Source organism: Mixophyes fleayi, chromosome 6 (assembly GCF_038048845.1).
Source record: "Mixophyes fleayi isolate aMixFle1 chromosome 6, aMixFle1.hap1, whole genome shotgun sequence".
Lineage (NCBI taxonomy): Eukaryota > Metazoa > Chordata > Amphibia > Anura > Limnodynastidae > Mixophyes > Mixophyes fleayi.
Genome location: NC_134407.1, coordinates 208,620,220 through 208,644,387, shown reverse-complemented (window position 1 = coordinate 208,644,387; position 24,168 = coordinate 208,620,220). Strand labels below are relative to the sequence as shown.

The following is a 24,168-nucleotide window of genomic DNA, read 5'->3' as shown; positions in this document are numbered from 1 at the left end:
CTATGGCCACAGTTGCACCCATACCTCTCCCAATAAGATTTGAAAACTATATTTTTATTTTTAAAAATTAAATTGTTATTTATGAATAGTATGAGTTGACTGGTGGGATATTTGTGTCTCCAAATGTTTCCAGACAGAAAAAGATTGTACTCAGAAGCTCTGTCAGTCTAGTTTAGTGATACACAGCTTTGCATGATAAATGCTGCTACCCTACACATGAGAGTCTTTCTGACTTATCTTCCTCAGTGGCACAACGGGGCAGGTCCTTCCCGACACTGTCGAGGCCTCCCTATTTTGTTTTTATGGCACGTCGCCCGCCTGGCTGCTGGCTCTCTGCCCCCTTATTTTCCTTTGGCTATTTAAAGCAGCTCATGTTGCAGTATGGTACCGGATCTTCATGTCTATATTAGCATTGCTATTCTGATCATTTGCTTCTTGTTCCTGTGAATTCCTGGTGTCATCATCTACTCAGCGTGTTCCGGATGTCATCACCTATCCAGCATATTCCTGGTATCATCACCTATCCTGGTATCATCATCTATCCAATGTAGACCTGGTATTGATCCGGCATCTGCTTCTAGGTATATTCCTGGCGTCCTCCTTTGCCTCGCATCAATTCCATATAGTGTCTCCACTTACCTTATATATACTTTGGTTTTACTTACCTGATGGTCATGTCTGGTACCTGCACAAAGGGCCACTACCTACTTGATGCTAGCAGCAAAGGCCATACCTCCTAGTGGAGGTTCCTGGCAAAAACCTATGCCATGCTAGACTTTGCACCTCCGCCATGGGTAGCGTCAAACCAGACTGATTGACTTGAGTCCTCAATTCCTGTAAGATCTGACAATAATATGGATTCAGCAGGAAACATATCTCTGAAAGAGTTGCTTCAACATCTACTGGGCAGAGTGAATAAACAAGAAGTAACCAGGAATCAATTGGTACTGTGGCTTCAAGAACTTTCCATTCAGCTTGACACCCTCCAGAACAAATTAATTCTGCAATGCTTGCAATAGTTCCTGCGCTTCCTGCAGTCTTGGCGGTTCCTGTTGCTTCTCCCAATCTCCTAATACCTCCTCCTGCCAAGTATAATGGTGACGCCAAGACTTGCTGCTGGTTCCTCAACCAGTGTGATATTCAATTTGAACTGCTTCTGAACAGTGGGTCAATATGTATTGTAATTCCGCAAACTTCCTTCTGAACTGCAATGGAATGATGAAGTTTTTAGTAGCAGAATTTTGGTAGGGTTTTTCACCCGAATTAAGGACGGCCAAGCAATCGAGTGGATATCCACTTTCGGGAATGTTTCCTAGAAAAGGATCAGGGCTGTCGGTCCACTGTCAAGCTAGCCCCTAGATTCCAATAACTTCAGTCAATTTCGGAAGAACTGATGGAACTTGGTTGTTTCTCGTCTTCCTACAGAGGAACGGGAAAGGTGTAAATATATCCTATGTCTCTATTGTGCAAAGTCAGGCCATTTGCTTCTCCTAAGTGTTCAAGAAACACCAGGTCCTAACTGGTTCATGAGAGGCCAAGTTATGTTCTGTTTCTCACTCTCCTACCCTAGTTGGATATAGTAACTGTTCTGTTTCAGTCATCCTCAGGTGCTCTTTCGGGTATATGTCTCTTCCTGCCCTCCTACTCTACTGTTCCTCTAACCATTTGGATTGGGGATCTGCATAGAAAGAATATTACATTTCTCATGATCTCTCGTACTATCAGTTCAAACATCTTGGGCCTTCCCTGGCATCAATTACATGCCACACTCGTGGATTGGTTTACCACTCATATCTTAGCTTAGAGATCCTCAGGTCAAACCCATTATATTTGTAAGGTACCACATTCTCAAGGGGTACCAGATCCAACCACATAAGTAACTCCCACTATGCTACCACAATACTCACGTTTCCAAGATGTCTTCAGTGAACAACAGTCAAAGACTGGTAACTGAATTAAGATGACTGTAGTTACTGCACGGCCAGAGATCCCCATCTTTTTTTTTTTTACAAAAAATAATCCTGCACCCACAGACGAAGAGCAGAAGGGCCTAATTGAGGCCACATTGAAGGTTCTCTTTAATATAATCAGACATTGTCTGGGTCTCAGGAAGACTCAAACCCCTACAATCTATTTTGCATGCTGCGGCAAGATTGATTTTCCTTGCAAATCGTTCTTCCTCTGTTGAATCGCTCTGTATGTCTCTACACTGGTTGCCTGTTTTCTACTGAATCCAATATAAAATACTCTTACTAACCTACAAGGCCATCAACAAAGCTGAACCAACATTCATCTCCTTTCTTGTCACAAAATATCTCCCAACTCGGCAACTCCGTTCTGCACAAGATCTGCGACTCTCATCCACACTCATTACATCCTCCCATTCCCGGTTACAGGACTTCTTCCGGGCTGCACCTACTCTATGGAATTCTCTCCCTCGCACAATAAGACTCTCCTCTAGTCTATAAGCCTTTAAGCGTTCTCTGAAAACTCACCTCTTCAGACAAGCTTATAATATTCCTCAACCACCCTCTTAACCTCAGTACATTACCCTATTACCACCTGTTATACAACTACCCCTTGATCATCATTGTTGTGTGACAGGATCATTTAGCTTATGAGTCACTTTTACCTTTGCAGTCTGGCTGGGCCGACTGCAAATGTAGACTTAACCTCATGTGTCAAACTCCCATTGTCCAATAGATTGTAAGCTTGCGAGCAGCCTTCTCACCTCTTTGTCTGTTTTACCCAGTTTGTTTATTAGTTTACTATGTTTACCCCAATTGTAAAGCGCTACGGAATATGTTGGCGCTTTATAAATAGATGATGATGATGATGATGGATAAACATGGCCATGTGGTACTCTATTCCCATGAAAAATGGTCAATTGGGCAATTCCATACTTGCTAGAGTCGATGTTGGTACATCAGGCTAGGCACTGTTGACTGACATGGACTTTGTACAGTTAGAGATCACTGTCTATATCACAAAATAATAGATGGAAAGCTGTTCATTATTGTCATATATGTGGAAGATTTGTTGCTTGCAGGTCAGAAAAATCACATAGACAGTATAAAAAGTCTGTTGGAAGAAAAGTTCAGATTGAAAGACTTAGGTCCTGCACATCACCTGTTGGGAATGAGAATTTCACAAAATCCCACGCAAACACATGGAGAACATACAATCTCCACACAGATAAGGCCATGGTTGGGAATTGAACTCATGATCCCAGAAGCAGAAGTGCTAACCACTAAGCCACCGTGCTACCTAAGTCTAAGTATAATGTTATTAGACATCATTTCATTTGAGAACTTGTTGAGAGGAAGTCAATTAGTGTAAGAGACATTATAAGTGAGCATAATGTAGCTGATATGCTTATGAAAGGATTTACGTCACAAATTAGTAGCAAAGGTAGAGATTAAGGGCCTGATTCATTAAGGAACTTAGGAAAGAAATGTCTTACTTAAGTTTCCTGGACAAAACCATGTTACAATGCAAGGGCTGAAAATTAGTTTTCAATTTTGCACCGAAGTTAAATACTGTCTGTTTTTTCATGTAGCACACAAATATCAACTTTAAATTTCAGTGTACAAATAAGCTATCAAGTATTTGTGTGCTACATGAAAAAACAGTCAGTATTTAACCTATGTGCAAAACATCAACCAATAATACGCTGCTAAGTCTAGATGCCGGAAAGGCTTTTGGTAAAATCTCTTAGGCACACTTACAGTGCATTATTGTAAAAAGGGATTTTGAGCCTGATTGTGCTCACCAGGTTCAATACTTTATCACATTAATTGTTAATAAGGTGAAAGAGGAACAAGGCAGGAGCACAGACTGTCCACACTTTTGTTTGGCCTTAGAGCCATTGCTTATAACACATACTTGCCAACTCTCCCGCATTGTCCGGGAGACTCCCGCATTTTGCGAGAGTCTCCCGGACGAGTGTGGCAATCTCCCTGATAGGAAGGGGGAAAAATTTAGTTTAAACGCCGCGATTCACCCGGAATCGCGGCGTTTAGCCCCGCCCCCACTGTAAAATGACGCGATTTGCGTCATTCCGTCACGGGGGCGGGGCCAAAATGACGCGATTTCGCAGCCCCGCCCCCTGCACGCCCACGTCCCAGCCGGCATCTCCCGGAAGAAAAAAAAAAATGTTGGCAAGTATGTTATAACATACTTGCCAACTTGCTGAAGTTGGCTTCCGGGAGCGGTGGGCGTGATGGGGGGTGAACTCCAAAATTTGAATAATTTTGGCCCTGCCCCCGTGACGTAATCATTTGACAGCAGGGGGTGGAGCCAAACGTCGCGATTCCTGGTGAATCGCAACGTTTTGGACCTAATTCTGCCCACTCCACTAGGAAGTGGGGAGAACTCTGCCAGATGCGGGAGATTGCCACACTCTCCCGGGAACTCTCGCGAAATGCGGGAGTCTCCTGGACATTCTGGGAGAGTTGGCATGTGTGGCTTAGAATACTGCAAGCAATCTATGCTGTATCCAGCTCCCAAACTTATAAATAACCCATATAAATAATATATAACTCTGTCATTGGAAATAATATCAGTGGAATTTAGGAATTAGCAACATGTACAACTTTCCTACCTAGGCAGGGCCTATTTAACTAAAATGATAACTTTCCCTAAATGACTATACCCACTGCAAGCACTGATACTGTATTTGGACATATTATTTGGAATGTACACACACACTTCAATACCTCAGTCTTCCTATATGAGAACTTTCAGATTGTCCAGACACTGTGACACATACTCTTAACAGCTAAAATGTATTTTATGGACTTTAGGTCAACCAAACGAATATCTAATATAACAATAACAAACATGGGCAGCAATATATAAATTTACCAATGTTTTCAACTAATTGCCACTTTGGTGCATTATACATTCTCAATAAATATTAACTTTTAAAGCCAAAATAATAGTTGTGAGATAACGAATTACAGGAATTAGAGGAAACTGTGCTGTGTAGATGTTCTGTTCTCCAAAACAGTGACATTCCCAGGGATAAACATTTCCAAGGACAAATGATTTAAAACCTTGGAAAAAATTATGCTTGGAAATTAAGAACATAGAAAAACACTAACATTGGAAAACCACTAGAGGTCACTGCAGTGCATATAAATATATTGTTAGAAAGATTAGGGTTTTTTGGGGGTTTAGCAATGCATTCTGGGAGTTGTAGTTTATTTGTCTGTGCAATGTAAAGTGAATCACAGTGATCCGTACAATTCACCACACCTCTAATCCTTACACTGTGACCAGGGTGGCTGGAAGGTCTCCAATAATAATGCAACACCTGAAAGCAGTGATATAAATGGAATACTTCAGATGCAATGAAGAGGCCTGAAACTCACTATCCGGAAGCCTCTCTCTAAAATTCAGTTTCCTGTATAGGACAAAGACTAAAGAAAACATTGCTGGTATTCCAGAGAACTGTCATTAAGCCCAGGTAAATATTTGTTATTTAACACTGTTATATGTTTCTATGTCTGTGCTTTGTTTATCTTTCCCTGTTGTTTTGGTTCCTTTTGTGTGGCATTAGGTATAGTCAGTTTAATGTACTATACATTATTCTACCAAAATCTCAGTCTAGCCAGCAGCAAATAATTATTTGTAACCTTACTCTGAGTATTGTGTATAATGCACCGTCCATAGGAAGCTAGTAGCCGTATTCTAGGATCTATACAGACATTAAATCTGCGGGCAGTCAGGATCAGAAGCTGAGGTTTCAGATACATTTTGGGTTTATTGATAACCCTGACTTTTCCCTAACATTATACTGTCATAATATTTATTTAATGTATAATCAATCACTAACATTACTGTCAGATATTCCATGCGTATAATTTTCATACTTTTCAACCAAACTGAATAATGAATATATATTTGGGCAGCACGGTGGCTCAGTGGTTAGCACTTCTGCCTTACAGCACTGGGGTCATAAGTTCAATTCCCGACCATGGCCTTATCTGTGAGGAGTTTGTACGTTCTCCCTGTGTTTATGTGGGTTTCCTCCCACAAACATACTGGTAGGTTAATTGGCTGCTAACAGATTGACCCTCGTCTGTGTGTGTGTCTGTTAGTGAATTTAGACTGTAAGCTCCAATGGGGCAGGGACTGATGTGAGCGAGTTCTCTGTACAGCGCTGCGGAATTAATGGCGCTATATAAATAACTGATGATGATATATAATGAACCAACATATTTGTTCAATTCACTCGTTTATCATTTATTAATAACAATAATAATATTATTATATCTATGCATAGTAGAAGTTATGATTTTTAGGACCAAACGTTCAAAAACATTGATGTTCTTTTTTTTTTCTTTTCTTTTTTTTTAGATTTTAAAGACTTCCTATTGTAAAACACTGCAGGGTCGGCATATTTAGGAAGATCGCAGCTATGCTGAAATACACATTCTATGAATCTAACTAAAGGTAAGTTCTGTTCCACCTCTGTTTTCCATACTGTTCTGTAACCACTATGAGAGCAGAGATTTTACCCCATCATGACCAGACCAGATTTTTACAGTAAGAAATATGGGACTATCAGCTTATGAAGTTTCTGAATAGCCACTCAGCTGGATGAACCATAATCAGATATCCGAATAAACAACATATCAACAAAGTGTAACAATCTTCCTATCTACAGGGGAGAAAGTCCTTTGTCAAGCGACTGGCTGGGGATGGACAAGTACAGAAATTACAGGACTGATAGGATATTGAGTCTCACACTGGAGATCATCTACCTGCTGACCGGAGAGGTGAGAGATATCCAAAGGTCGGTGATATTACTACAATCCACCAGATAGGCATGAAAATAGACCAAGACCAAAGAACAGCATAGTGTACAGAGGAACTGCAGTGATGAATGCTAAGTGGGGAAAGGATTGTGGGAGTATTTTAAGGTTATGGGGAGATTGCGTTGTATAGTGAAAATAATTGAAATGAATAGGTTGTGAGTAGATGAAACTAATCAGGGTAGTGGTGCTCACAAGCCGTAGAGAAGTAAAAGCGATTAAACTACTGTAGTTGGGGAACAAAGGATTCCACCCTAACCGCGCTCTTCCATGTACTTCTAGAGTACTATTTCCACTAGGTGACAATTAAGTAATTTTACACTGATCTTTGAGCAAGGGACGATGGAGAATCTAACAGGTGGTTTTAAAGTAATATGTGTATTGAGAGTTAAAATTCATCAGCAGCATATAGATATGCAACATCAGATGGTAACTGAACGGACTCTTTAAAGCTCCAAGGAGGTAACACGTTTAAATTGCTAGTTGAAAAAGGCATTGATATGGGCAGCACAGTGGCCTAGTGGTTAGCACTTCTGCCTCACAGCACTGGGGTCATGAGTTTGATTCCCGACCATGGCCTTATCTGTGTGGAGTTTGTATGTTCTCCCTGTGTTTGCGTGGGTTTCCTCCGGGTGCTCCGGTTTTCTCCCACACACCAAAAACATACTGGTAGATTAATTGACTGCAATCAAAATTGACCCTAGTGTCTCTGTCTCCCTCTCTGTGTGAGTGTGTGTATGTTAGGGAATTTAGACTGTAAGCTCCAATGGGGCAAGGACTGATGTGAGTGAGTTCTCTGTACAGCGCTGTGGAATTAGTGGCGCTATATAAATTGATGATGATGATGATTGATATCAATGCATTGGTAGCATTGTTTACCCTCTGGCCCCTTTAGTATAGACTAGCATTTACTTCTATCTGTGTAGGACCCCCTTTGTCCCCACAACAGCCTGAATTCTTTGTGTCATGGGTCCAACAAGGTGCTGGAAACGTTCCTCAGAGATCCTGGTCCATGACATCATGGTGCAGTTGCCGCAGAATTGTTGGCTGCACTTTCATGCTGCTAATCTCCTGTTTCACCACAACCCAAGGATGCTGTATTGGATTTGGTGACTGTTTGGAGGTCATCGGAGTACACTGAACTCATGGTCAATTTTGTGGAACCCGATGGAGATGACTTGTGCTTTGTCACAGGGTGCGTTGTCCTGCTGAGATGAGCCATTAGACTGTGACCATACAGCAATGCACATGGTCAGGTAGCCTGAGACATTTAAACAATGCTGAATTGGTATTAAAGGGCCTAATGTGTGCTAAGAAAACATCCCCTACACTATTACACCACCACCACCACCAACAGCTGGCACCGGTCACACAAAGCAGGATGGATTCATGTTGTTAATGCTCTGGCATGTCACAGCAGAAGTCGAGATTTGTCAGACCAGACGATTTTCCAACTGTGCAGTTTAGTGGAGCCCAGGTCCACTGTAGCCTCAGTTTCCTGTTCTAGCTGACACTAGTGGAACCCAGTGTGATCTTCTGCAGCTGTAGCCCATCCAAGGTTCAATGTGCTGTGCGTTCAGAGATGCCCTTCTGCATATCACTGTTGTAACGCATGGTTATTCGAGTTACTGTCACCTTCCTGGCAGGTTGATCCAGTCTGGACATTCTCCTCTGACCTCTCTCATTAGCAAGGAATTTTCACCCACAGAACTGCCGCTTATTGGATGTTCCTTGTTTTACGAACCATTGTCTGTAAACGCTAGAAACTGTTGTGCGTGAAAATCCCAGGAGATCAGCAGCTTCTGAGATACTGAAACCAACCCCATCTGCCAGCAACAATCATTCCACGGTCAGAGTCGCTTAGATCACATAAACAACAATGACCTCTTGGCCATGTCTGCATGCTTTTGTGCATTGTGTTGCTGCCACATGATTGGTGGATTAGATGTTTGCATTAACGTACAGTTGTACCTAATAAAGTGGTCACTGTGTGTGTGTGAATATAAAAAAATGAGATGAATAACATACCTGTGATGTTTATACATCCCTAAATATGCTGTTTCACCAGGTGGCACCTACAGGCTATTTGCCTTTACCAACCGGCAGACAGTCTATCTGGACCTAAACAGCGCCTACCAGGCTATTTTCCAGCCTATCACCTTTCTCCAATGCTGTGGCTGTGGGAAGTATTTTCAAACATAGGAAAATATTTGAACAAAGAATATCACGTTTATTTAACACAAATTTTCAGCACTGTTAAAGAGCAATTATACAACCACACTCTAAAACAATACAGCATAAATGGAAACAATACATTATAACTGGGGCAAAGAAGGTTGAAGAAGACCGCTGATCCTCTCAGTCCTTCTCTGTAGCCTCTGATCTTGATCAGTTCCGCAGGAGCGGTATTCCCTAGCCGGTCGAGTCTTCAGATATTAACCAAGTTCTTCCAACAGAGTCTCTCTTCTGGTCTCTGGGGACAGTTTTTTACCAGGCCTGTGGTTCCCACCTTCATGTCTTCTAAGTACAAGGAGGTATCTATCTTTGCTGGCTACCCTATTGCCAGACCTGATCTCATGGGGACTCGTCTCCAGGACCCCTGACAGCACCGGCTCCACAGTGTCTAGAGATAACAGGCTTGCACAGTGGTTTTCAACAAAGTAGCCTAACTACTGATGATGAATTTAGCTGTGGTAACCTACCTGAATTAACACCTTGCAGTCTTTAAATCAAATCCACAGTCAATGACACTGGGTCCTGGCACCTACAGTAGCAAGAGTCGGTGCCTAGTGTACCTTTGGAGCAGGGTGCTCCTGAGGCATCTTTGTGGAATTGGCTTCCCCAGGCAGGGTGCAGTTCAGTGACAGTTTGTCATAGAACATACAAAGCTCACAGTAATACTTAACATTACCCATATACATTATGGGAAGAAACATAATTTTAACTACCATTAGGAGACGGGATCTCAGTGCACTTAACCGTTATTGAACATGCTGGGCACCCACCTCTCCTTGTCCATGCAGGATAACTGAGAAGTATTCCTTTGAGGTACATTCAAGAGTGGGACAAGTTTAACCCTTGTTTCATGACAGGAGGTGCATCCTTAGCAGAGCAGACATAGATTGAATGACAGGTTTGTAGACTTGTAGCACTGTGACGATTGGTGGATTCATACACAGGGGTAGGGCCAATACTGTCACAGCAGCTTAAATTACTAATTTTAACCTTCATCCAAACCATCTAAAGTGCTGACCGAACGTTATGGGAAAGGCTTAAACTGTTTGTGATAGAGTGAGGAGCTTATACTGTACTTAGTTGTACAGGTGGGTGGCAAAGTCATGTTAACGTTAAACAATGTATTTTACTTTGATAGTTCATTGGTAATTCGTGGTCCTCAAAGGATTCTACAACTAGAAATACAGGTCACAAACTCCCATGCTGCAAAACTATATAGTCTTTTAATTAAAGTCCGTTCACAATGAAATATTTCAGAAGTGCTGATCTGCCCGTAAGATGCAGCAGCAAATGTCTGCAGACACTTTCCTGGAGACGCCGCATACAAGCAGCCGGACGTGTTCCTGGATAGTGATGGGGGTGAAGTCAAGGTAAAGATAAGTGTGACATCACACCTCAAGCCTTCACTGGTTCCTCATCAGGGCCAAACCCTGCTAACTTGACAGATCACTATATAGAGCAGTGTTGGCTAACCTGTGACACTCCAGGTGTTGTGAAACTACAAGTCCCAGCATACCCTTCCAGCAATAAGCTGCTATATATTGGAAAAGCATGCTGGGACTTGTAGTTTCACAACACCTGGAGTGTCACAGGTTAGCCAACACTGATATAGAGCAAACCCTTCGCTTATATTCATCATCATTCCGCTACTTGGTTAAGTGTGTTGGTTAAGTTTGAACTTAAGTAGCTTTCTGAAATTAAGATGAATGTAGTGTAAATTGTATTGTGGTGCAAGGAATTTTAAACTTTTTTTTTTTTTATTGAAGGTTTTGGCAATAACAAACAATGTTTTAAGATGTGGTAAGGGGATTGCATTGAAAAAGTGCAATAGAAAAATTCAACTGTTGCATATGACCCTGAAGTGGGAGCATCCGTCTTTCCCTGTGGTCAGTTTTCTCTTTCACAGTCCTGGTCATAACTCCCCCTTCTGACCTTTCATTGAGCAATCTTATAGGATGGCTAACAGACCATGTACGTTTAAACATCTATGAATGCACAAGCATGTGAACTAATTGTAGTGCAGATATGTAGCATGGGTACTTCATATGTCCCCAAATTTAGATGACTTATCTGCTAACTTTAGGACTGCTTGGTTGTACTACATTTAAATACTTTGTTCCTATAATTGAATAAATAAACAGGCGTATTAGAATCCTGAGTATGATATTTTTTGTATGCTTGTACCACTATGGGTGACTGCAGATTAACCTAAAAATTCTGTTTATGTTCATACTACAACCTGGTGCTAGAGGGTTTCTTTTTCTTATGGTTTCCATTTGGAAACGCTGTCATATTGGTCTAGTACAGGACAAAATTATGGGTGGTACACTCAGAGTTTGCACCTGTTCTTTCTACTTTCTTACTTAGATTTTTAGTAGACGGCAAATAGAGTGGAGCCATCTCAAAACAGAATTTGTATTTATGACAAAGGAGATGCTTCACTTTCATTAGAGGAATGAGGCTCAAAGGTCCAAGCTTCAAGTTTGCTTGTCCAAAATGTTTACTATACTGTTAAGCAGAATCACTGTCCAGAGTACAGGCTGACAGTGATAATCCTTTTAGGGGTAAGCAAGCAAAACTAAACCTAGATCATTGTTGACCATGCTCTTATCATCAGCATTTAACAAACGGTGAGTTACTTCAGTTAGTTAGGACATAATAACATAGTACATTTTAGATTTTTGGGGGGTTTAGCTCTGTCACAGCAAGACCCTCCTGGGCATGCGTGACGTGTGTGTGAAAGAGTTAATCAGAAGTTGTCAGTTTTTGGGGAGCAGTTTACTACTGAGAATTTCCAAGTTTCTAGCTGCTTCTTTATATTTCTGTTAGTGTGTTTGGCCATTTCAGCCACACCCATTGCTAACGGGTGCATAAAATCGAGTATACAGCCATGCTATCTCCAAAACCAATCATTAGCAGTAGAATGGATTGTACTGAAGAGCTGTGTGACTTTCATCGTGGCACTGCCATAGGATGCCATCTTTCCTGCAAGTTAATTTACCCTGCTAGAACTACCCCGGCCAACTGTAAGTGCTGTTATTGTGAGGTAGAGAAATCTAGGAGCAACAACAGCTCAGCTGCGAACCAGTAGGCCACACAAGCTCACAGAACGTGACCGCCGAGTGCTGAAGTGAGTAACGTGCTGAAATCTTCTGTCCTCGGTTTTAATACTCACTACCGGTCCCCAAAATAACTCCGGAATTAACATCCGCACTGTGCATTGGAGCTCCATGGGCTACTAACATTGAAGTTGGCTGCTTGCATCACGTTCAATCATATTCCCTACTTTGTGACATAAGTCAGAGTGGGGGCATAGAGCTGGGTGTAGCTAATGTTTTGTTTTCTTGTCAGACGATCACTCTCATGCGCACACGAGAATGTCAGGGTATTGCATGGCGTCAGAGACCCCTCTATGAGCAATCACTATATGTGCGTTGTATTTTGGAAGACGTGGTGTTTCACTTTTATAACTGCACTCCCTCGAAGCTGCCGAGAGTGTAATATTGTTTTAGTGCAATTCACATCTGGTAAAGAGGCTGCATATCTATGAATGAATTTGAACTCTCAATACTCAAAGTATCCAAGGTGTGCCAACTGCATTGTTTGTGTGTTTCAGCCCTAATAATTATAACCTACCCTGCCATTCAGCTCCATGATCCTGGCTGTGTTTGGAGCACACCATTCCCAAGCCCCCCAATGGAATTTCCATAATGTGCTGTTGGGAAGAATTTAGGGCGGTCATTTGCCCGCAGTGTAACATTGATTGAGCAATGTGTCATTTGTTATGTAGCTTTCAACAAATTATATTTTGCATGAACAAGTGAACAATATCTCTTTCCACTCCCCCCCCCCCCCCCCCCCCAAATATATAGGAATATACAGTTGTGAAAAAGACATCTGGTGAGTATGTCCCTATCTGTCCAGGAGGAGGAGTCAGCAGGACCCAGAGGTCCATCATGGAACCTCTGATCCATGAGAGAAACAATGACCAGAAGATTCTAGAAGTCATAAACAGGATCATTCAGCTGCTGACTGGAGAGGTGACTGCTGGGAATGGGACTTTGGGGGGGCTACAAGTGCACAGGAATACTATGGTGTTACCCATAGCAACCAGTCAGATGTTTGCTATAAAATAACATTCTGGTTGCTACGGGCAACACCAGTTTTCCCAATGCACAGCTTTTAGAAATGTCCCTAGTTATGCAGAAATGATTGTGGATGATAACTGTATCCTTGTGTGTGTCAGGCTCCTATAAGGTGAGAAGATGTCATGGTCTATTTCTATTTGTAGGAGTGGGAGTATGTAGAACGACACAAAGACCTGCACAAAGATGGGATGATGGAGGATCCTCAGACTGATCAGTCATTGGGTAAGAGGAAGTTTAACCATAGCTTTCTGTATCTCTGAAACCGTTTTACACCGCTTGTATCCCGAGTTGTGGACCTAGAAAGGGGCGGAGCTTCACCCCTGGTTGGGTTTTAGGGGGTGATCTGCTTGGGTCTTATTTTGTTCTGATTTTGCATGTCTCATTCTTGGGAGGTGTCCATACAGAGGAATGACTTTATTGTGCTGTATACTCTTATTTAGTTCATTATAACAGCTTCTTTCTTATTACTATGGCTCAACATTTACCTGGCCGTGTCACTCTGGACAATAATAAACAAATAAGTTGTGTTTTTGCATAGTTTTGAGAGCATTACATTAGATAAACATATCTGAGCACTAACAGATCAGGTACATAAAGAGGTATGTTAACAAATTAAAATGGATCTTGAAGCTAGAATTGTTGATGATATAGGCCCAGGGACAGAGGGACATCTCCACCCCCCCATCCTCCCTGTGCCAGTCCCATAGTGGGCTACTTTTAGGCTGGATCACTGGGTCAGCTGCATTTTTATTACTTTTAAAATGTTCACAATAAGTTGCTGTTGAGTTTTGCCCCCTGGGCTTAACTTTGCCAGCCCTCCCCTGTATAGGCCTTTTATTGATATGTTTATTTATTGTTATTGTCTTGAATTAATTTAGATGAACAGAAAAATCTAAGAACAGCGCTAAAATACCTGTATTAAATACATAAAATCTATTTAAAAAAAAAACGCCAAATATTGCAGAAAAACCATATAATGAATTTTATTATTTTAAGAAAAATAAAACCCAAAACATCTATATAAAACAAAACACTTTTCAGTCAGAATCAATACAACATTTCATTTATTAATAGATTTCTGTGTATAGCACCAGTCTAAAAGCAGTAAATCCACATTCCAAAATTCAAAGTTGAGTCCACAATCGGAAAATATTTGCAACTTAATTATATCACTCAGGGAGTTAGAGTCCTGTTCAGGCGCAACAAATAAGAGGAATGAATATGTCTCATGATAAATTTGGGACTCACAGTCCCATTTAATAAAATGTCATTGAGCTAAAAATCTATGCAGCACTTGATTATACCATTGACAGTCCCCTCCGAGGTGGTAAGCGGCACTAGACTCCAAATATTAATCAGAACAGGCACTTAGCGGATGTATAGTCTATGTCAGATTAGGTCTCGCCATTCGCCACATGTGGAGCGCTGTCCAGTCACTTGTTTCATGTTATGCTGACTATAACGGAACACAGAATAATGGTGCTTAGTATATAAATCATTATATATCAGAAAGGTATTGGGAGATTGCACTACGTTCTTCTCAATTGACGCGTTTATCTGCTTCACTAGCGGTTGCAAACGGTTTCTGGATGGAACTTTGCTTCTAAATATTTTTGTCTTATCATTTATGCTTTAGAGATTACAGAGTCTATTTTGGTGTTTATACAAGTGGTAGTGTCTGAGGTAATATTTTTTGCAATTGATTGACACGATTACATGTCTGATTTTTGGGAGTTAGGTTTATTTATAAAGCCATGTATCATCATCATCATCATTTATTTATATAGCGCCAACATATTCCGTAAACGCTTTACAATTGGGGACAAACATAGTAACCTAATAAACAAACTGGGTAAAACAGACAAAGAGGTGAGAAGGCCGCTGCTGGCAAGCTTACAATCTATTGGAATGTAAGATTGACATCATGTTTGCTAGGTTGATGATCTTATTACGCACATGTACACAGTATCACTAAGAATGTGGCCAATAGTATTAGATAGACTATTAACACGGCTAGTCATGGTGCTGTAGAAGGACCTCACTCTTTTATAGAAGATAATACGGCAGGAGATAACCTTGTAAAGATGTCCACATTGGAAGTTCTGGCTGTTGTGTTTTGTGAGATTAAGGCTGGGTACACACTTCAGGGTTTTCACCCGATTATCGTGCCAGTCACATGATAAATGACTGTTAGGTTTGATGTAGCATTAGTGTGTACGTTCCCACTAACATGTTTTATCGTACCAAAGCACATCCTATCTTTTGATTTTATAAATGGACCAAAAATCACAATGAACGATGTTTGTCAAATTCTGCAGTGTGAATGCACTCCCGACCAGCAGTGTAGGCAGATCCCCATAGAGTTTACAGAGTCGCAATGTTTTCAGCAGATGGTTATGACAGATGAAGAGCACAGATATGAAGGTAAGTTGTGTATAGTGTGTACACATGAATCAGAATGCAGATCGTGACTTTCAGTCATTGGTAAAATCGTTAAAGGTATCCCATCAGGAGAAATTTTCTGTAGTGTGTACCCAGCTTTCGGTATCAATGGCTTAGTGGTTAGCACTTCTGCCTCACAGCACTGGGGTCATGAGTTAGATTCCCGATCTTGGCCTTACCTGTGTGGAGTCTATATGTTTTCCCCGTATTTGCGTGGGTTTCGAGCAGGTGCTCTGGTTTCCTCCCACACTGCAAAAACATACTGGTAGGTTAATTGACTGCTATCAAATTGACTCTAGTCTGTGTGTCTGACTGTGTATGTATGTTAGGGAATTTAGACTGTAAGCTCCAATGGGGCAGGGACTGATGTGAGTGAGTTCTCTGTACAGCGCTGCAGAATTAGTGGCGCTATATAAATAGCTGATGATGATGATCAATACAAATTGCATCTTGTGCTAGTTGTCCCAATAGTTTTATAGTCTAACCACAATGTATTTGTTTTCAACAGGTTTAACTAAAACTGCAAAGATCTCTGGAGGATCACACAGTCCAGTTTGTTCACTAGAGTGTATAAGTGAAGATACCAGCATTGACATCAACATCCGAGCTACAAAATATGAAGATAGTTTCACAGACACTGATTTTTATACACCCACTGATCATACACAAATACAATATTCATCTACTTATATTAAGAAAGAATCTGTCTCCTGTGAGGAAGAAAATCTCATAGATGTTGACATCCCACCGCCCACAAATCATATGCAAAAACAATATATATCTAGTCATGTCAAAGAGGAATCTGCTTCACCCAAAGTAGAAACTCTCACAGAGACTAACATATATGCACATACAGACTATACACAGCCACAGTCTACAGATGTTGATATTAAGGAGGTCTCATTTGAAGAGGAGAATCTAACAGATACTGACAATTATACATCTATAGATGATAACCAGATACAATATACAACTATTTATATTAAGGAAGAATCTGACTCAAATGAAGAAGGAAATCTCACAGACACTGACAATTATACATCCACTGAAAAGTCACAATATACATTAGCTCTTACAGAGATGCATAGCAGATATCAGGAAAAACACGAGTTAGGAGAGAAATCATTTTTGTGTTCTTTATGTGGGAAGTGCTTTAAAAGTAAGTCAAATTTTGTTAGACATCAGAAGATTCACACAGGGGAGAAAATATATTCTTGCTCTGAATGTGGGAAATGTTTTAGCATTAAATCACATCTTATTAATCATGAGAAAATTCACACAGGAGATAAACCATATTGTTGTGCTGAATGTGGGAAATGTTTTGTTGTTAAATCAAATCTTGCTACACATCAGAAAATTCACACTGGAGAAAAACCATACTCTTGCAATGAATGTGGAAAATGTTTTATTAGTAATAAAGACCTCATTATACATAATCGAATTCACACTGGAGAGAAACCATATTCTTGCTCTGAATGTGGAAAATGTTTCAACACAAAGTCAAATTTGGTTACACATCAGAAAATCCACACTGGAGAGAAACCACATTCTTGCGCTGAATGTGGAAAATGTTTTATCAGTAACTCAAAGCTTGTTATACATCAGAAAAATCACACAGGCGATAAACCATTTTCTTGCTCTGAATGTGGGAAGTGTTTTACCGTAAAATCATGTCTTGTTTCACATAAAAAAATTCACTCTGGAAACAAACCATTTTCTTGCGCAGAATGTGAGAAAAGTTTTATCAGTAGCTCAGATCTTAATAGACATCAAAGGATTCACACGGGGGAGAAACCATTTTCCTGTACTGAATGTGGGAAATGTTTTGCCCAAAAATCACAAGCTTTTAGACATCAAAAAATTCACAAGAGATAGAAAATCTATGTAGAATGTGTGTGTGTGTGTGTGTATGTATATGTGTGTGTGTATATATATATATATATATATATATATATGCATACTGTATGGTTGTCTCAGAAACAAAGATTCCGTTCTGTAATATTTAATATATGTATTTCCTGTCGGTCATTGCAAAACTGATTTTTCCATTAAATTCTAAGTATGGATCATTAGATAGTGGATTTTGTTTTTATTTGTATTTATTTATGTCTTTATTAACAGTTATTTATATGTGCATAATAGTCATTCACCTCAGTCCCTGCCCCACTGGAGCCCCAATCAATATTCCCTAACACACAGAAACATATGTACACTAGGATTAATTTTGTCAGATGCCAATTAACCTACCATTATGTCCTTGAAGTTTGGGAGGAAACCAGAGTACCCGGAGGAAGCCCACACAAACTCTGTGTGAACATACAAACTCCTCATAGATTGGCCTCTGGTTGGATTCACACCCTGACTCCCAGGACTGTGAAAGAACAATAATAACCACTACGCCACTATTAGTATTTAAACATCTGGAGGTATATTTACTAAACTGCGGGTTTGAAAAAGTGGATATGCTGCCTGTAGCAACCAATCAGATTCTAGTTATCATTTATGTAGTGCATTCTACAAAATGACAGCCAGAATATGATTGGTTGCTATAGGCAACATCTCCACTTTTCCAAACCCGCAGTTTAGTGAATATACCCCCTGGTGTTGTATGTGTTACGAGCCGCGGCGGCTCTGGGCACCGCCGCGACTCACTTCCAGGTCTGGCTCGGCGTCCCGGCCGTCGTCATGACGATCGGGACGTAATTTCCTCCAGGTTCCGGCCGTCGCCTAGGCAACGGTGGGGAAGCTTTTTGTCTCCTGCGCTGCATCCCGGCATCTAGGGCAGCCGGGCCCGTGCGCACTTCACATTTAATTATGAGTCCAGCTGGGCTAAGTATTCCCTGCTGTGCAGGGCACCGTTCATTGGCTCTTGCTTGTTTATTAGGCAAGAAAACAGGGATACTCTGCACTCTCCAAACACACATTTAATGCTATATCAAATAAGTACAATGTGTTTGGAGAGTGCAGAGTATCCCTGTTTTCTTGTCTATACAATGTGGGCAACCCCCTCTTGCACCCCAGTCTGTACATGGTGAGTGCAGAGGACCTATGTCTGTTTTTGTTTATTAGGCAGCAAGGGACAAGCCCTTACTGACGGTTATAGTTCCTGCTTTGCTGCTGAGTTCCTGGTTGCTGTTACCTTTGGATAGATTTCTTGTTGCCGACCTTTTGCCTGACTCCTACGATGCTGATTTACCTGTGACCCCTGACCCCGGTTTGTGTACTGGATTTTCTGTCTGCTGCCAGCTTCTACCCTTGCCTGGACCTCACTCTGCTATTGCTCCTATCCTCTATCGCTGGGTTCTCCCCAGTCCGCGCACAATTCACGACCCTCAGCTGTCTGCGGCCAAGTCTGTCCCCACCACTAGGGGCTCCAGCGAAAACCAGACTTCTGAGTAGACTCTGGGTTTTGTGTTGCTGGCTGTGGGGGGGGTTCCTAACAGTATGTTGCTTAGTTTTGAGACCATTAAGTTAGATTTAAATATAAGAGGAAAACTGAGCCCTAAATTTGAGCTAAACTTACTCATCAGCATAGGCTTAGAGAGTGAACATGCTCAGTCTGGGAATAGGATCCACACAGCAGAGGTAATCTCTGTTTGGGAATAGTGGTGGGAGAGTTTTGTAAAAGATAAAAAATGGAGAAAAATTGGTGGATGTAACCAGGATGAAAGAAAGCTTGAAACACACCTGCACCTTGATTCCAAGGAATTAATTACTGGAAGGACATTGAGGGAAAAGATTTGACATCAACTAAGGTGAACATAACACCTCAGTACTCAAAAGATATAACACACTTTATGTTTCTACCAGTCTTTGGAAGGGACTCCATCTTAATTTACTTTAGGCCACACTGGGCACCACAATTGAATGTCCAAAGATATAGAGTGGTCATAGACAGCTAAGTAATATTCATGTTGTCCACACTTGTTTACTCCAAGGAGTTTCTTTCAAACCCAATGAGTATCAAAATTGACGGTGGTTAAATGGTAAGATAAACGAGGGCACCTGTGGGTTATTCCATTGTCAGAAGCAGTTAAAAAATTGACTGATTCTGCCACGAGTATCAATGGAAAGGAATGTCCAAACGTAAAGCTGGGATGTAGGCCACGTTTTGAGCCACGCGAATGCTTCGCATGTGGCAAGAGCAAGAATCTTTCCAGTATTTTAGAGCTTTTTATTTAAGTTGACAAACAGTTTACTAATAATAATATTTGTGATGCAGGTGGGTGTAAACCCCCTGTGGTCAGAGCGTATGATTTGCATAATTAAGTTTTAGAGGCAACACTGATTTGTGTTCAAACAAACATTGGATGATTATGGCACCATCAGGGGTTAAGAAAATAAAATCTAAATATACAAATGAGGACTGCCAGCCCTGTGTGCAAGTAAACCAGGGGTTAGCTAAGCAGATGTCTCCTCTACAAATCCGCCTAGTGTCTGTGTCCTGTCCGCTACAGGATCTACACATAAGAGCAGATAAGGTTTTATGGCCCTGTCCAGATGCTGGGCCTACAGAAAACCTTTGGTAATTTCAGGACCTTACATTTTCATATAGGGAACAAAATACATCAAAGCACTTCTTTTACAAAGCCACATCTGAGATGGTCACTGTATATATTTATAATCTGAGTAACTAGCTGCATTAAATACATCACCATAGGTACCATCCTTAAAAGATAAATAGGTGAAATATTCTGTGGAGGACTCCAGATAGTATATTTATGTTTCATATGTATCTGTGTGTAAATTCATATTCTGTTGATTGAACTTGTATTATAATACTTTTTTCAAGAAAAAATATATTTATAGAATTTTTGACTAAAGTGTGTTAGAACAAAAGCATACACACATACTAAACAGTCAGTAAAGCTGGATCCACCTCTGCTCTGCTTCCTTTATTAGTTGGGAGTACCACAAGGCTCAGTACTACTGTAGGTCCACGGTGGCTCAATGGTTAGTACTTTAACCTCACAGTGCTGGGGTCATGAGTATGAATCCCGACCATGGCCTTTTCTGTGTGAAGTTTGCACGTTCTCCCCGTGTTTGTGTGGTATCCTCCGGGTGCTCCGATTTCTTCCCAACACTCCAAAAAAATACTGTTCGGTTAATTGGCTGCTGACAAAAATGAACCCTAGTCTGTGTATATGTGTGAGTAGGGAATTTAGAAAGTAAGCTTCAATGGGGCAGGGACTGATGTGAATAGCAAATATTCTCTGTACAAAGCTGCAGAATTGGTGCTATATAAATGATAATGATACTACCTTTTAGTAATCTCTCATTGAAGGAGAGTTGGGAGCAGCAGAGGATGTTTAAAGGGTAATGCAATGATGTGTGATATTGTTACTTCTTGGGAATCAATCTCCTAGAGGTTCTGTCCATTTTTCAGCATTCCCGTGTTCAGATTTCATGAAAAATATGTGAGTTTTCGGTTTCTATTTAACTCCTGTTTAATTTAAGAAACATGTTTGCTTTATTTATGTATGCCATTTTGCTATATATATTTTGTACAATAAGTATTGTGACCTTCTTTGTCATATTAAAATCCATTTAAAAACATCCTGTCTTTGTGTTCTTAAATAATTCCATGCCAGAAAACCGTGGTTGTTGCTAATGCTACATTTAAGGCAGATCATTTTTGGATTTACAATACTTCTGTTTAAATTAGGTTGAGATTGCATTTTGAGATAAATCAGTGAATAGCTGACGATTTCCTCAGTGTCCGCTTCGGAACCAAATCTTAGTGGTGGCAGAACTAGGTAGTTAAAAGTGAGTGTGATGTAGAATTTTGGGGGAGTTTATTCATTTTTAGACAGGCCAGGTGGTTTTGTTTTGATTAGCCCTTTCACACCCACGTGTCATAATTGCTCAGTGAGTGGTGTTGCGACAGGTGTGGGGTTTATTGTTGGGCACAAACCCAGCTCCAACAACCCCCTGGACCTTTACAGCTGGATGTGGTTGAATCCCAAGAAAGAATACAAGAAACAAAATTATCTTAATATTGTGGTGGGTACCAGGCAACAGTTTTTTAAATATTAAGCCCACCTGCGAACCCTTTCACTGGTAGGAGGATCACTTTAGAACCCTTCATAATAAAAACTGCTTATATACTTGGGTTTACCTGGAGAGGAGGCCAAAACCTCAGGATGATAATTGAACCACTGATCCTTTGTTCCATAAGCAAAGTCTTCATTGTCCTAAACCAGTAATGCCTGACTTACTGGAGCCAGCCACAGCAGGGAACCTAGTGGGGGGTCAGCAAGTAGAATCCCCCTGAAGATACCAGGGAATGTACAGAAACCAAACCCAGGGATAAAAATAGGTTTCTAGTTGGCAGTACTGGGTGAGATTTCGGATTACTGCTGGGCTGACTCAACTAGGGAGAAGCCTTTAATACTCTACACCTTCTCTGTGCTTAGAAAAAGACTGTTATCATTCCACACCATGTCTAACCACTGCTATGCCAGCAGAAAGGCCGACAGTACCTAGGGTTTGCACTCCGGTAAACGGGGTAACTTTCTTTGTATTTACCTGTGTGTTAAGGACAGCTGCTCAGTTATAATGTTTAGTAAAGTAAAGAAAAAAGCAATTTATCAGGTTAGTTCAATCAATCATTCTTCTTAATACATGTTCTATGTTTAGGGGTGATCTTTACAAAAGGCAACAATTTCAATCCTCAAATTAACTCTATCCGAACCTCTAGAGACTATTGCTCTATCGTACTATACTTTTTATTTTAAATGCAAAAGCTATGTTTACTTTCTATATTTTGGGGCTATCCCACTGAAAACATCCTAATACTGCACTCAGGTTAAACAATATTATAATATTATTATATAGGCAATCACAATTATTGTAATGTGGGGACCTCTAAGGTTAAGTGTTTAAACACTTAACCCGACATTGTCGCTTTAAATTTCTATTGACAGATGTTTCGATGACGTCAGCCTGCAGTGCCGAACACTTCTCCAATCGGAATCACTTGCTGTCAGCATGGTGCTCCCATCGGAGATCTCCAGCGTCGGGTTGAAGGTAAGTCTGTTTCTTTTACAATCGGTTTTTCATAATTTCGGACTTTCTTTGTAGGACTTCTCCATGTCGGAGTAGTGGACATCGGTAAAGCATACCCAACCTGCTCATAGAACGGGATCACAGAGTACTGAAGTTTAAAATTGTTGTAACAATCACTGTCAAGTTCCAAACTGTCTCTGGAAGCAACATCCACACAAGAACTGTTCGTCGGAGCTTTGTGGATTGGGTTTCAATGGCTGAAGAGCCACACACAATCCTCAAATCACCATGCACAATGTCAAATGGAGTGGTGTTAGGCAGTGTGGGAAGTGTTTTAAACTTAAATCCTACCTTTCTAGACATGAACAGAATCACAAAAAAAGGAAACCATATTCTTGTAGTGACTGTGGAAAATGTTTTATCAGTACCTCAGAACTCGATAGACGTCAGATAATTCACATAGGAGAGAAATCCTTTTCTTGCTCTGAATGTGGGAAATGTTTTAACAGTAACTCAAAACTTGTTAAACATCAGCTATTTCACACAGGAGAAAAAAAATATTGTTCTGTCTGTGATAAAGGGTTTACGTGTAATGCAGATCTTGTTAAACATTAGAGGATCCACACAGGTAAGAAGCCATATACTTGTGGTTTCTGTGGTAAGTGTTGTATAAGGAAAGAACATCTTATTATACATGAAATAATTCACACTGGAGAAAAACCTTATTCTTGCTCTGAATGTGGGAAATGTTTTATGAGTAATTCAAATCTTACTATACACCAGATAATTCACACAGAAGAGAAACGATTTTCTTGTTCAGAATGTGGGACATGTTTTGCCCAAAGATCACTTCTTCGTAAACATCAGTCCAATCACACAGGAGACAAGCCATATTCTTGTGCTGAGTGTGGCAAAAGCTTTTTCAGTAGCTCAAATCTTGCTACGCATCAGAGAACTCACAAAGGGGAGAAACCATATTCTTGTGTTGAATGTGGCAACTGTTTTACCTGTAAGACTTCTCTTGTTATGCATCAGATAATTCACTCTTTAGAGAAACCATACACTTGTGCTGAATGTGGGAGATGTTTTATTAATAAGTCAGTTCTTATTAAACATCAGAAGATTCATACATATTCTTGTGCTGAATTTTGAATATGCTTTGACAAAAAGTCAATGCTTCTTAGGCATGAAATAATTCACACTACAGTGAAATCATAAACCATTGTTGCTTAGGCTTTAGGCATCAGATAACTAACAAAAAAGTGATAACCCATGTAACTCCGCTCTGAAGTGAATTGAACACAAACAAAACTTTGCATAAGGAAATCCATATACTTGCTGTTGGAATGTTTTAGAATGTAATACTACAATGTTTTTACACTTGGGTATGAACATACACTTTTCAAACATAATTTTCAGCAAATATCTGAGGATACAAAATGGGTATTAATAAATGGACTTTGTAAATAATTTTCCCTGGCATTCAGTGACATTCTCTTAGAGTTTCTGTCAAC

At 40.5% G+C, this 24,168-nt stretch overlaps 1 protein-coding gene across 1 annotated transcript in view; it reads left to right on the top strand.

The window, feature by feature from the left end:
- LOC142095433 (uncharacterized) overlaps positions 1–23,806 on the top strand; it is a 28,914-nt gene extending 5,108 nt beyond the window's left edge. The window contains 5 exon segments of the mRNA XM_075178378.1: positions 6,674–6,785; positions 12,929–13,096; positions 13,348–13,426; positions 16,155–17,517; positions 23,014–23,806. Coding sequence (XP_075034479.1) covers positions 6,674–6,785; positions 12,929–13,096; positions 13,348–13,426; positions 16,155–17,517; positions 23,014–23,806 — 2,515 coding nt within the window.
- Positions 23,807–24,168: the final 362 nt, after the last annotated feature.